The sequence below is a fragment of the Ceratosolen solmsi genome, unplaced genomic scaffold (genome assembly GCF_000503995.2).
Source record: "Ceratosolen solmsi marchali unplaced genomic scaffold, CerSol_1.0 scaffold31, whole genome shotgun sequence".
Taxonomy (NCBI): domain Eukaryota; kingdom Metazoa; phylum Arthropoda; class Insecta; order Hymenoptera; family Agaonidae; genus Ceratosolen; species Ceratosolen solmsi.
This window is the reverse complement of record NW_011948432.1, coordinates 2,705,881-2,722,061: the sequence shown is the minus strand read 5'-3', so window position 1 is coordinate 2,722,061 and position 16,181 is coordinate 2,705,881. Positions and strand designations below refer to the sequence as shown.

The 16,181-nt window shown below is 28.4% G+C and overlaps 1 protein-coding gene across 1 annotated transcript in view; it reads left to right on the top strand.

The window, feature by feature from the left end:
* Nucleotides 1-15,712, top strand: part of LOC105364400 (lachesin) — a 182,799-nt gene extending 167,087 nt beyond the window's left edge. The window contains exon 9 of the mRNA XM_011502313.1: nt 15,558-15,712. Coding sequence (XP_011500615.1) covers nt 15,558-15,712 — 155 coding nt within the window. The remainder of the gene's footprint in view (nt 1-15,557) is intronic.
* Nucleotides 15,713-16,181: the final 469 nt, after the last annotated feature.

The window sequence follows — 16,181 nt, the reverse complement described above, 5'->3', positions numbered from 1 at the left end:
TATATATATATATATATATATATATATATATATATAAATACCCACCCATGCACCTTTTCACGCAACAGTCACGCGCACAATCACGCACACTCCAAAACAGTGTAACACGTATACAGTCAGTCGCAGAGACAACACTAACAATATCTGTTGCTCTTCCTCTCTGACGAATAGCGAGACGCAGAGTATGAGACTGTAACATCAATATTTCATGTATGCTAAAACGCTAGAACTAATAATGCTCGTGGATGGCGTCGAGTTAGGCGCGAGGAAGACCGAAGAATAATATCAGTGCTCCACGCCGTATTCCGCGACGTTTTTCCTCTAGCACTTTCCCACTTCTCTCTCGCTCACATTCTACCTATCTATTCATTTACCTAGCTCCTTTTTCTGCAGCCTTGCTCGGGTCTTCTTCTTGCCGGTGCGAAACAATCTCTGCCTTTCCAGACCGATGCAGAGATCCATTCACTTACAGCCGCCTGTATATTGAATTTTTTCGACAAACATTGCCTTTCCTAAAATTCCCATTCTTCTTGCGAGCACAGCTTTGCCCGCGGTTCCTGTCATTTCCTTTGTCCAAGACTCTCCACGTCACAAACTCACTTCACCTAATCCACGGAGTTTAGCGCACAATTCTAGCGCTACTTCCATTACACTCCGCTTATCCTTTTTACATTCCAGGCCCAAAAATTAATTTCCCATCAATTAAGGATTCTTATACTACATACGTCATAACGAAAATGCTTAAAAAAAAAAAAAAAAAAAAAATCAAAAAATCTCCTTCGCTGTTTCTTTTTCTTCAATACATAGTTATGATATAGACAGATGCTTAACTTGACGGTTTGTCAATTTTTTCAAAAATTTTAACTAAAATTATATATTTTTTTAAGACTTTGTCTGCGCACGTTAACAATATATATATATATATATATATATATATATATATATATATATATATATATATATAATTTTAAGCAAAATTTAACTTTCAAATTTAATATACGATTATATAAATTATATATAAATGAATATATATTTAAATGGTTGTAAGAATAATAGATGATTAATATTTTTAGGACAAAATTAATCTAAAATAAAATTCTTATAATTTATATAAAAAATTACTTTATTCGCAATTATGCTGATATTAATTAATCGGATATTATATATATATATATATATATATATATATATATAATTTTAAGCAAAATTTAACTTTCAAATTTAATATACGATTATATAAATTATATATAAATGAATATATATTTAAATGGTTGTAAGAATAATAGATGATTAATATTTTTAGGACAAAATTAATTGACATTACTTATACACTTTGGATTAATTTGTTCAAAGTATTACCATATTTATTATATCAATTCTATTTGATTGATTTTTCCATTAATTTATTATTAATAATTCATATGATTTTCAATCATTTTTCGATTATGATAAATCTTTTGACAATTGTATAATGTGTAATATTGACGAAAATCGCCATAATTGACATGAAGCTAACATATTAAAATAAAAATTAGTGAATAAAGCATATACACTGAAAAATAAATTCGTTCCAAGTATATAAATTCGTATTGTCTAGCCAATCAGATATAAACTGGGAAAATATTATTCCTGCTAGTTTAATTTATCACTTCTTTCGTTTTTGTTAAGCACCAATATATATTTGATCGCTCGAAAGGTAATTTTTCTGAACGAGCTTTTGCATTTTTAATAAGTCAATTTTTTTTCTCTCTAATATCGCAACTGGAAAATCAAATATAAACCAAAAACTGGTGAAGATTGCAGAAGATCGGACAACGCTATTGGACAAATAAATTTCTTGTATTGCGTGAAAACTAATGGATCAAAGATGTATACGTTTTGTTAATTTTCTTTTCTTTTTTTTTTTTTTTTTTCATTATTAATATATTAACAATTTTAATTGAATAAACAAAAATTCATGTGAAAAAACACGAGTTTCGGAACTTATTATTTCCCAATTTGTTTATTATAATTACGATATTACAAATAAATTTCACTTTTAAAAGTCAATTTGAAAGTAATGGAAACTAAATAAAGATATTGATTTAATTAAACAATCGAATATTATATCCAGAAATTTGTTCAAGATTATATTTGTCCTAATCAACTTTCATCACTCGATGAAATTACTTGCTTTCGTTTTAAATCCCAAAACTTCGGCTCCGTATGTTCCCAAAGAAAGAGATTTACTCTATCACATTGGCATCTGTGATTTTATTCTCAAATGTGAAAATAATCCATCTTCGGATTATCTTTCGGAACTACTATCATATAATCCCGTAATTATGCTAGAAACGTACTTCTACTACAACTAGATAAGATAATTACTTCAATTACATCATTTACAAAGAGTCTGAGATAGCTTATTGAAAAGATTTGCTAAAATATTTTGCAAATGAAGCATACCGTCAGTTACGCATCACCTCGGTATCGCATTTACTTAAATGATAATATGACTTTTAGAGTCAATTTACTAATTAGTCACTGCGATACTTAAAATCGGGCAACTACTGAGATCGATGGCCAATACATAATTAAATGAAATATTCAATTTATCAAGAAATAAATAAAATAAAATAAAATAATAAAGGATAATTTCTTCTCAAGCAGCCCGAGACTTTTCTATGAGCATTTAATTAGCATGTTTAAGTAGCATTTAATTGATCATGGAATTGACGGAAAACAAATTTCTGTTCGTTCGTCAAATATTATTGAAATTTTCAGGTGTCACTCTTCTCGATTGTGTCGATTTTATTCATCTATAAATTCCAATGAAAAGCCTCCCTTGACTACCGAATTAAGAAAATACTGTGAAATTTAATATAATGTTGAATTACATTGTGCAACACAATCTGTATCTCTATTCTACATCAACAGCAACATTAATAATTCAACGATTCGCCCACGCAGATATATTGTTTTTGATTATTTTTTTTTCTTTTTTTCAGATCGCAAAGCAATAAGTTTAATCTAATATAATATCTAGCCTGCCCTTCTTCTCTCCATTACTTATTCCTTCATCCGACCCCGTCCTTTCAAGTGCATTGCTACACGACAGTGCTGAGGTGGCCTGAGGTTTGTAATTGGCGCAACATCTGCGGTCCGTTGGGTGGCATTAATGTTCCCGAGCCCCTCTGCGAAAATTTCGCCATCCCCCTATATACTCGCTATTTCTTTCTAACCCCTAAACCCTCCTCCTCCTCCTCCATCTACACCTCCCCTCCCTCCCTCACTCGCTCACCACACGCTACCCTTTCTCCATATATATATATATGCGAGTGTTTTTATGTATACATATATATGTATACGTGGATTTGTATACGTATATATTATACATATATATGTATACTATGTATCGATATATATATATATATATATCGATATCAATATCGATATCGATATCGGGCATGCCACATTGGCCTGTGCGGATAATACGCAAATGTCTAAGAGCAGAACTGGACTACCAAAGTCACAGCATTTGAAAATGACGAGCATTTAATCTTTTCGTTAAAATGTAGTAAGAAATCATTTATTTTCTACAAATTCCTCTCTTTCCTTCTCCATATTGCTATTTTATTTCCATTACTTTAGTTTCACGATAAATAAAAAATTTCACGAAGAATCGCGTAATTGTCGCCCGAGCGTTGTTACTTATTTTCATGTTATCTACGTATAATAAATTCACGATAATGTTGTACTTTCATCATAGCACGTTGTACTCATAGATGAAATGTCCACTACTCAATTTGATTAAATTCTTTTGAATAAAGTTTAAGTGGAATTTTTCGTATTATCCAACCATATGCGGAAATTATTCCTAAGTATTGAAACCTAATACTTTGCTAAGCTATGTCATACATTTTTCAACATGCCTTAATAATTTATACTTAATTGCTACTTAATTATGATATTGTCATGAGAACAATATTATTTTATTGATGAAATAATAATTACGTCAAGATGTTAATAGTTGAGAATTTTTAATTATTATGAAATTTTGATTACGGCTACTTGATAAATCAGCTTATAAAATCTGAAAAAATTATTATTCTAATATAAAGAAATTGCTCGTCTAGAAAGCTTTTTAATTTCCAGAACACAATTTAAAAGATTATTATTCAATATATTGAAGATTCGAGAATTTTACGTTATTCTTGTAGTAAAATAAAACATATATACATATAACATCATACATAATATTTTATATTAAATCCTATTTTAACAATCGCGTTAATTTTATTATTAAAAATAATAGAATTAAAAATTAGTAAATAAAACTTATTGATTAAAATAATAATATATAAAATTCTATATAAAAGTAATAAAAAAAAAAAAAAAAAAAAAAAAAAAAAAAAAAAAAAAAAAAAAAATAATAATAATTTGTATTAATTAGAAAATAAGATTCTTTCTTTCTAGTTATAACAAAGAGCATTTCTAACGAGGCATTAAGAGAACGCCAATGTAGTATATTATAAAATTTGATAATACTGCAAAATTCATAATTTTTCCTATCGCTAATCTAATTTTATTAGCATGCTATTTATTCAAATAAATATTATTTAAATATAATATTAAAAATATTACAATATTATATAGGATATATTAAATAAATATTTGAGCATTCAATGTATTAATATGAGAAGGGTTTAATTGAAAATTATATTTATCATTGAATAATACAATTATGTTGCATTTTTATCATTACTAACTCCATAAATTATTCCATAGATTCAAGAAATTATTTTTCGTTAAGAATATCAAAGGTAAATGCTTTCTGAATGACTGTTGACCGAGACCACGTCAAGTTATATTTATCAAAAATATAACATTGCTATATATATATATATATATATATATTTGGAAGATATCTTTACGTATCAATCTTTACTATCTTTCTGTTAGGATCTACGAACTCCATATAAACATTTACCATATGTAATTAAATTTTCAGCCTTAAATTTAAAAATGCCAAGAAATAGCAAAGTAGCTATAATCACGAAAAATAATAATGAATAGACTTATATATCCTCTCCGCCCCTCTCCCCCTCGCTCCTCTCCACCCCGCTCCACTCCACCCCCACCCCCTAAATAACGGAACATGCAATAGCGAATTCATGGGAAAGTGTCTACGTGGACGTGAACGAAGGTACGCCCTTACTAGCCGAGATTCAGGTTCGTCTGGATTTCTCAAATGTTTGAAGAGACTACGTGCTACGGATGTAGTTTTCCATCCAAGTCAGCCACTAAATTATCAAAAGTCCTGCAATTCATCTTGTTAGAGAATTTTATATGAAAAGCTTGAATTTATGATTGTCCGATCAATACATTGATTTGTATTTTACTATTAAAATTGTTTTTAATTTGAAGGTAATTTATCGGAATTATATTTTTGTCCCATTCATTCTTTCACTACTAATTACACTACTTTCACTCGGTAAACAAAATAATTTACATACTTATTTTGCTCCGTATATAAATAATACTTTCGTATTATAGAATTTCAGAAAATTTTGCTTATTCTCCAATGTAGAGTATTTATTTTGCATGAATACCAGAAAAACTTATAAAACAGCAGGTAACTTTTTGAAATAGCATGAAAGATAGAATATTATTACTACTTTCCTTTTTTTTTTATCTTTCGACCAGTTATACACTTATTTAAAATAGCCAGCTATATACATGTTTTAAATTTAACGATATAGTAAAAGAAAAATAAACTAAGAAGTTGCCTTTGAATTAAACCTTTTGCGTATTTCATTTACCTTTGCTTCTCTAGAAATTGTTAATACATTATCTACGGAGAATCATAAATATTTTCATCTTCCGAGGGAAAACGTACAGCATTCCGAACAACTTACCTTTATATTCTTTTTATATTTTTAATGAAATTGAAAAGTTCTTAAAAACCCGGAAAAAAAAAAATAAAAAATAAATAAATAAAAATCAGGGAATATATCCGTAATTGTGAATCTGCATTGAGAAACAAGGATATCTTCCTTTTCTCATCGACTACACGTTCATATTTATCCACATAATATAAATAGCCGTCAAATAGGCCAAATTTGTATTCTTTTTTTCTTCTTTTAAGTGGTTATATATTGAAAGCCTGAAGAAATACTGAAGGGTAAATTTGTGCTATTAATGTGCAATGTAAGGAGGTCATATTTATATCGAATCTGTATAAACATAAACCAACAAGACTGTTGAATGATAAATTTATTAACGTCCGCTAATCATAACTATTAATGAGAGGATCCTTCTTTACGCGGATTTTTTTAAACGGTCACGTCGAGCTTGCCACTCGTTTTGTAAACAAAAGAAAAACAACAACAACAAACTAAAAGTTATGTTCTTTAGTAATTATGAAGAAGTGAACGGTGCAAGACAAATCAATTTTTCCGCGTGGGATTTAAATTTTATTCATAAAAAATAGCAGCATTGGATGAAAAATAATAGATTATTGAATATTAGGCAACTAATTGTTATATAGATATATATATTGTTTTTGGATTACATGATACGAAACTTCAAAAACTTCGTTATTCGGTAAGAACAATGGAAGGGTGAGAAAAAAATTAGATGATTATTATCAATATGCACGAATGTTCTACAAATAGTGTAATTTATTTATACACATTTTACGATGAATTTCAATAGTTATAGTATAACCATTGAATACATCGAATACATTATATTCTATGTAATCATTTATAAAGAAAAACAATTTTAAAAAATAACTATTTATAAGAATCAGACGAAAGAATTCTTTTTTTTTTCTTTTTTTTTCTTTCATATTTTCATCAAATATTTATACATTATTATTACTCTCTATAATATCTATAATAATACATCGGATACCAATGCATTGGTATTTTACATATAATTTATGTTTTATGTGTTATAGAATTAATCACTATGTTGGAATTCAATAACAATCTTATAAATATTATCTTATAAATAATGTAATTACAATAATTATATGAGAATTACTATTTTAATAATTAAGTACTTACGTTTTTAATTAACTGTAATTCATTTAATAAATTGCCGATTGGTATTGTAAACAATTGTGTACGCAGGTCCGATTAACAAATACATATTATGAAATACTTTTTTAACAATTCAAAAATAAGATAATTTTAATAAATTTGTACGCACATACGAAATAAATGTTATAAATTTTAGCAAGAAAATTATTTTTCACTAAACAGTGATGATGAAATTTATTGAATATTATTTTATAGATAAGAACAATTAATTACCATCATTAATATTAAAATTCAAAATTGAATTCATAATTAAATTCACAATTAAGTATATTTATAGCATTTTTGGCATTTCAACGCATAATACATCGTATCTCTTATGTATAAATAAAATTTACTCATAAATAAAATGAAAATTTTACGTAATTTATTTCCAAACGATGGATGCATTGGGAAGAACTTTGGTCACGTTTCATAAGTAAATTATAATTGTTATATGTTAATTAAATTATTCAATTGCATTTTTAAGAAATTATTATATAGAACTGATATTAAATTAAGATAAATGAATAATGTTATGCTCATTTTTCAATGAGAAATGATATTTAAATAGAAAGAGTAGCTGCAGTAGCCTTCACCCACCACTAATAATTAATTAACAAAAACTTATTTAAAAGCAAAAAATGTTTCAAAAAGAAAAAATTAAGCGGCAGCTCAGGGTAAATGTCATTGTGACATTAGAAATAAAGATTTTACACTACGTCTACCATATGTATTGTGAATATAAAGCGTGGATTTATTATAATGCCAAGGGCATCCTATAATCCAAATTAATATTATTCATACCAGTAGGATATTCAAATAACAAAGTCAATTGTTGAAAAGGCGTTACTACTCGAATCAAATGACAAAGAGACAATTGGCTCATCTAACCCTTGGACGAGTACTCACTCGATTTTCCTACTCGAACTCGCGGTTCATCGACTCGACGCACAAATACGCGAAAGCCCGTTGAAAACAGCTGCTCAAGCGCCAGTTAATAACCCTCCCCATTGCTCATTTAATTAAATTATCGAGCAATTGTTTAATTAGATTGGCATTTTGTGGTAACGACCGATCGACGCGCGTCTCCATTCCTAACTTATAAATTGCGTTCGGTCGGTCGAGTCATTATCGCTGCAGCCGGACAAAGAGAGGTTAAACAACGCGCCAATCGCACCTCCAACATTAATTAAAAATGAATTGCTACATGGGGGAGGCAATGATTTGCATTACGATCGCCGCCGGGGAACTTTCCTCTCCTTTCGAACGGAAATACACGAGGTCGATCTTGCGGTCCATGCTTATGAAAAAGTCAACCGGATGACGCTCGAAAATACGTCAGCCGAGGAGCTTGTGAACGCATCAGGTGTTGGAATGTTTGTTATGCATAAGCTTTCATCGGCCTCCATGTCAATTATTTATCAAGGGACTCGCGCGTTCCTTTGCTTCGCGAAACGTTATCGTGCCCCTTTGCAATTATTCCAACAATGAGAATAATAATGGAACAAAGAACAACGACTATTCTCGTAGCACGATTAATCGTTTTCTTATGCTAATAATACTCGGTGCAATTTGAACATTAGTTAGATAAAAAAAAAAAAAAAAAAAAAAAGAAAGAAAGAAAAAAAAAACTTTACATTTAAGCATTTACGAAATATTATTACAAATTGTATAATTATTCATGCCCGTTGTTGCGTTGAAAGGCTGAATTTGTAGATTGAACGTCGAAACATTGTTACAAAGGCTTCACTATATTCTTAAACAATTGTTTAAAAGTAATTTATTGTGCACGAGTAATTGGCTACTTGATTCAGAGTATAAAACTTTGTTTATGATTTAAAATTATTATTATTCTTTTCAAAAAGTAAAGAACTCGTAATGTATTCTAACTCGAAAAATCACAACTCGATAAATCTAAAATTTTCAAATATTCACACGAACTTCTGCAATTTTTCCTCACAATTAGTCGAAAATAAAATAACAGCTTAAAATAATAACGCCGAGCTTGGTAAATTATTTTTATCTTATTTCTAAATAAAATATTATAAACTAAAGCGTACGGGAAAAAAAATTATTTGGTTTACACGTTAACGATAAACAAACTTTAACGTTTATCATACTTTACCTAGATTTTACGAAATTATTTTTAGAAGAAATTATTCAGATTTAAGATAATAATGAATTCCTTTAAAATTAAAGCTGCAATGAAATAGTTAATACTATTGATAATTTGATATGATAGTTAATAGATTATTGATAATTTTATCACAGATTTATATCACAGAGTGACAGATTATCAGCTTCTTAAGGACATTTACATATACAAAATATAATAATAATTTTTCATAAATATAGCTGATCATAAAACAATATTTATAATATTTTTTTTTTTTTTCGATATATTTAAAGAATATATTTATTATCGATTTTTTTATTCATAACTATTCATTACCAAATTCACTACCATTTTTATTTTCATTGACATATTAAATTAACGTCGTACAATATAGTTATTAAATAAATAATAACTTATTTCTAATGGAATAAGCAAACATATATAATGAAGAAAATTAAAATAATTTTATACTACAAATAGAGAAAAAAATTGAATTTGAAAATGTATATGTTACTCCGTCAATTTCAATAAGGATAGTCTTATTTCTGATTAATATCCCTTTATTTCCCTTTTAGAATTAAATTATAAAATTTGCCTATAAAAATTTAACTGCTTCATAAAATTTGAATATATTAATCACTATGGTCGTATAATATGAATTTCTGCACAATTTGTGGAAATAATTAATTTTCATCGACTTTTACATTGACTATTCATCTAATTTTATCTATTATATGTCTCATATATATTTGATTACTCATTAAAATGTTTTAGCAATACATATAACCTAAGTACCGAAGTAATTTAATTATCGTTTAATTACTTTTAATCGTGTATTATAAATACCAATTCATTGGATTTATTGAATTGGTTGAAATATAAAATGAATGACCGAATTGATTGACAATTACAAAATTAACAAAATAAACACAATATCTTTTTTAAACATTTCATTAGGCCAAATCAATGCTATTAATTAAGATTTACGATTTTAAAAATTACGATTGATTGATGTCTTTATTACTACGGTAGAATGTATCTATATATAATTCACATAAACAGTTTATGATAAAATTATTAATAATTTAATGAAAAATGTAATATTATTATTTTATATTGCTATGTAAAAAAATTCTTAACAATTATAGTAATGTACTTATCGCATTTTCATACGTTGAAAAATAGTTCTCTTTCTGTTTTTAAACAACATTCCGAAACAAGCTGCAATTTTGCATTATAAATTCAATCGTGTAGAGTAAAAGATGATGAAAAGAAGCAAAATTGTCAATATAGTATTTGTATTAAAGGAAAAGCCAGGAGGAATATTAAATGCTGCGTGGTACAGTTAATTTGGCGGTTCAACAATACGATAGTTAAAGTAGATAGTAATAACTCAATTAGAAATTGGTTGAATCAGATGTTTAGAAAGCAGGATGAGTGAATAATGTATAAAATTGTATTTATTCTATAAAAGTTACTCTATTTATCCATAATGTGCGCTTATTTCGCCATAATAAGATTTAATTTAAGGACTATTATCTCTTAAGCATTTGTATGCGTAACAATAAATACTCGGACGACCTTAGTGTTTTATCAAATCCTCAACTTTACAAGTCGGATAATCATTTAATAGCGAATTAATAGATAATTATCCTATAGAGTTCTCTCATAACCTTACACCGTACTCCTTGTTTTTCATTTTAAAGTCCATGAGAACGCTCCTCGAGCTCTCGTATTACCGTATACTAATAATTTTACCAGCTAATCCCCTAGCAAAAGTTGAGTACATAAAAAGCTCTCAACTCCAAGAGATGAGAGGCCTGTGATGCGATGAATCTCGAAATAAAATTCTGTGCACCTTATATGAGATCGGGAAGAAGGATAATTGCGATAGAAGCAATAGAATCGTCTTATCGGCAATCGCTGCTACGCGCGTTGTATCCATAAATCTCTCGCGCGGCGTTGATTAAAAACAAATAATTAACGCATTTCGCGCCCCGGTCCACCGGATCCTTTACGGCCGAGTGGCTTCCTGTCTGCGCATACCTACGGAGAAGCTCACCAGGAGACAGAGATCGAGCAAACACATGGAAGCACGCGTATAAACAACAGGCCTGGGCCAACAAGGCCGCCCTTTACCCATCAGCCTAATGTTTGGTTAGCATTTGCATATGCTTGTTTGGCCCATATCCATACCTTGAGCTAGAGGATGGGATGCAAAGTGGGCTGGGGGTGAGTGGAAGTGGGTGCCATCCCACGCGCATTACCGACTGTATTGCGGTTACATAATAGTCACGTAGTTAGACCTGCAGCTCGTAGAGTTTCTCGTTACCGTGACAGAGAGCGACGAGCTCATTGCGCCATTCATTGACAATTAAGAAACAAACAGTTGTCGAAGCACCGATTAGCCCCTGCAGCGATTATTATTTCACCTCTTATCTGGCACTCGCCGCCCAGGTCCTGCCCCCCCCCGTCTCCATCCCCCTCCCCCTTTTTTATTTATTTATTTATTTATTTTTATTTTTTTTTTTTTATCCATTTAATCAGCACCTGTTACTCTCACTGTTACTGCACTACCGTGTGTGGATTGACTTTTATAATTCATTGGTACTTGGGTTTCTATGGGATTTATTACGATACACTTGTAAGATTAGAATATTTTCAAATCCCAATGCTCATTCGGCGGCATGTTTATATATTTTTTTTCTTTACATTGTTCCGTGAAATATAATTTATAATATTATAAAATACATGCCGTCTTATGAACGAGATGAGATAATTAGAATAGAGTCGTAATTAGAGAAAAATATTACTAGAGAATAATATTACTAATGCAATTGCTTTTCGTTGATGAGCGTGTAAACTCATTATGAATTCTTATGTATTCGATGTACGGACAGCAGAAGGAAATTTTTACACATCATTTGTACACCTTAGGTGGTATTCGAATTTAAAAAAGAAATATTTTTATATTCATTATTACTTCTAAAAGACATTACATTGCAATGGAAATACATTTGCTAAAAATGTTCAAAGCGAAAGCAATAGAAATAAAATATTTTCACGTACATAAGCGAATATCACTAACATCTATCACAAACATTGAATTTAATAAATTAGTAAATTTAAATAAATAAAAAGACATTAAATTAATTTGAAATAATATTTTTAATTACAAATTGTTAATATAACATTTATAACTTTTATTTTTCAATTAAAATACTTTTTACAATTACAAAATTTTTACTTTTAATATTTGTACAAATTCGCCCTCTTTTTATAGAACTTCAATTACGTTATTGATAACAATCATCAAGAGTTAAAAATATAAAACAATGTAATTAATTTCATATTTACGATAAATATCAGCGATAGAGCAAATTATTTTTCAAATACTAAAATTCGTATGATAATGGAAAAAACTTCACGTGATGAAATGGAAAATTGCTATATTTTCTAAATAACGAACTTACTGTCATTTCCTACAATTTTTAATCAAACATATAACCATCAAGTAGTACATTACATATACAAATAATGATTTATTTAATGGCTTTATAAGCTGTATGGATATTTTGTTTAGAAATTGTATCGTGTCCGCAATAAATTGCTACATATGCAAGAAATTTATTGTAATAAGAGTTATGAATTAGTTAAATATAACATGCCACGCATAATTATATTATACACTCCATTTTGTAATATCAGATAAAGAAATATTCAAGCTCTATGAGTATTTTATTATGAATTTTAGTCTTGATACATTTGTGTTCTTATTTTTATAATCACAATAATCACAATAATCACAATAGCAATAACAATAATAATAATAGTAATAATAATAGTAATAATAATAATAATAATAATAATAATAATAATAATAATAATAATAATAATAATTATTATTATTATTATTATTATTGTTGTTATTATTATTATTGTTATTATACATTGAATAGACTAAAGTTAGACGAGTACGTTAAATTGTATCGATTTTTATTTACTCCATAAAAAATTGATGCAAGAATTTGAGAATTTGAGAAGAACGAAAATATGATAGAAACACAATCTATCCAATTGCATTTTATTAATTCTCATCGATTTATTAATAAATCAGCTTACAGGGAGCGGTCGGTTAAAAATTTATTCAAAATCATAGAATCAGTCGAACTTTCCAGTCAGTCGGTAACTTGCGTCGCTACCCCTCCAACTACCCTCCAACTCGGCTTTCCTTGGCCAAATGTTTTCAGTTTTATTGGCACGTCATATTGTATCTCTTTGCTGATTAAGTGGGTAACATTGCGGTCGTAGACTAATTTCTAATTTACCGGGGAGTCGCGTGACATGGCTTAAGATCGCGATAATTCGAATCCAAGTCATAACTAACTACACGCGATCCTCTTTTCATATTTCCTTTATTTTCGCTAATTGCTAGTGCCACGTTTATAAAGAGAATCACACTACACTGGTGGAATGAGGTAGAGCGGGAAGATTTGATACAAGAGAATAATGTTGTTAGGGCCGTGGATAACGATATGAAAATTCTTAAATGTATTTTAGAGTACATTACGTTTACGAGAAATGTATTATTACAATAATTATACAGACAACGGGCCATTTTAGCAAAAGTGCGTTACTCCCGCAAGATAAGCACATCGAATTAACAATTTTCCTGCGCGACGGACAATCGAATTATGTAAATGATGTTGAGAAAATTTCTAAATTTTTTTCTAAGAGAATATATATTTTTACGCAAGTATTAAGTAGCAACGAAAAATTGATTTTAGAGCTCTGTACTTAAGCACTATCATAAGCCATCATTTAGTTAATGTAACTTTAATCTAATTTTGTTTTTAGTATGCACTTATGTGTTAATTGACATTACTTTAAAATTGCACTTCATTATCAAAGCTGAGAAATCGTAATAGAGAGTTTTTATTTCAGTAGTCGTATTAATCATTAGTCGTTCATTACATTGTAATGTCTAAAGAAAACTAGGATTTTTATTAAATATTTCGCATAGTTGATATTGAAAATTCAATTCAGAATGATTAAATGAAATGATGCCAAAATGAAATATAATGTCTGCAATGATAATAATTAAATGAATGAACGATAGCCATAATCTTATTATCATGATATATCTACAATGATACTGGTATAATATTTTCATAAATTAGAGTCCAAATGAAAATTTCCATAAACAATTAAATGTAACATATGATTCATATGTATATAAAATTACTTTAAATATACCATTATTTCAATTTTGAGAAAAAGTGATTTAATGTATTGAATATAATATTCGTATGTCATTGGCTAATATTAAACTTCAATTTGAATAAATTTAACAGATTTATTCCGATTAATTTTCAATGCTTATATAATGCATCATAAAAAGCAAAACAATAAGAAACTCCCGAATAAAATCTTGTAAATACACGGCATAACGATTATCGCGGAGCGGACGAGAAGAAAAAGAATAACCGAGAAGGAACATCTTAAATAATCGTGTATTATTCATCATTGTTCAACCCATTGAGCTAGTTAATAAGGCTATTATTATGGGTGTACATCAACTTGTCGACTTGAAAAATACAAAGATTCGCGTTTGTATATACCAATCGCTAGCTCTCTCGAGAATACTTTCGAAAAACATCCATAATAAATGGGTCAGAGATGCAATGCAGCTTACTTGAATGATACGATGTGTTCTCGAACAATAAATGTGCTTATTTTGATCAACGATGCTTTCAAAAAGGCTTATACTATTATCTTTTATATGTATTGGCTGATATTCTACCTAATATGGAAACAAAATATATCGCCAAATAAATAATAAGCATTAATGATGATAAATCCTTGCTTAGTATGGATGAAATGTTATAAATTTACTTTTATGAAATGGCATTGAACGAACGATTAGCCAGACTAGGCAAATCTAAATAAAATAATAAAATTATATTTCGATAGATATCGATCAAGAAAAAATATGCTTATAAATGCCTAGTCGCAAGGCAAATTCAATTTTTAAATAAAAATAAGCAAATCCATGAAACATTCACTCGTAGATGCATACTCGTGCTTTACTGCTATTTCAAATATAAAATTGACAAATATATGAATAAATAAATAAAATATTATTTAATAATATCTATATTTTAACAAACGTAAATCGAATAAAGTTCTAATAAATGCATTTATAAAGCTCTATTAGAGTTTATCGATCAATCAATTATACTAACTGATATTTTATTTGCATTTAATATAAAAATAATAACATGATGCTTGTAATTATAAGAAACCATGAAATTAATAGATCACCAGCGATTTTCGTTAAATTGATTGATGTATCAATTTTCTTAATTTTCCAGGAAATAAATTGCAATCAAATCTAAATGAAATCGGAAAGTCAGAACAAAAAGCAAATGACGAGGACAAGAAACACAAAATGGACTGGTCTTCCAGAAATGGTAAACTACAGTTACTTAACTCTCTTAACACTCGATTATTGTTATTAACTAATTAACGTATAATATCTAAGCATCGTTATACTGTAAAAGATCATTTGTCTATGTACATAATGTATTATTCATTATTATTTACTTGCCATTAAAATACATAATATAAAAAATTTTACATTAAAAACAAACGATTTGTTTTGAGAACATTTTTTCGCTAATTTATAATAAATAGTTGAAATAACGATTCAGATTTCTGAAATGATGCGATGTGATGTAAAATAAAAGCAACTAATTACAATATATGGTTTAGATAGAATATTTTTCATCGGCAAAGACAATTCAAATAGGAAAAAAATTACGAAACCATAACTCTGAGAAATAATAAACGATCTTCAATCGCAATTGAATGGATTAACAGTTTAAAGTGAGTTTTGCGATTAATAAAAAAAACTAAATGAAAAGTATGCCCTTTCAATTTTCATTAGAGATAAAGGTACTTGAAATAATTAAACGAGGTAATTAGAAATTAATTAA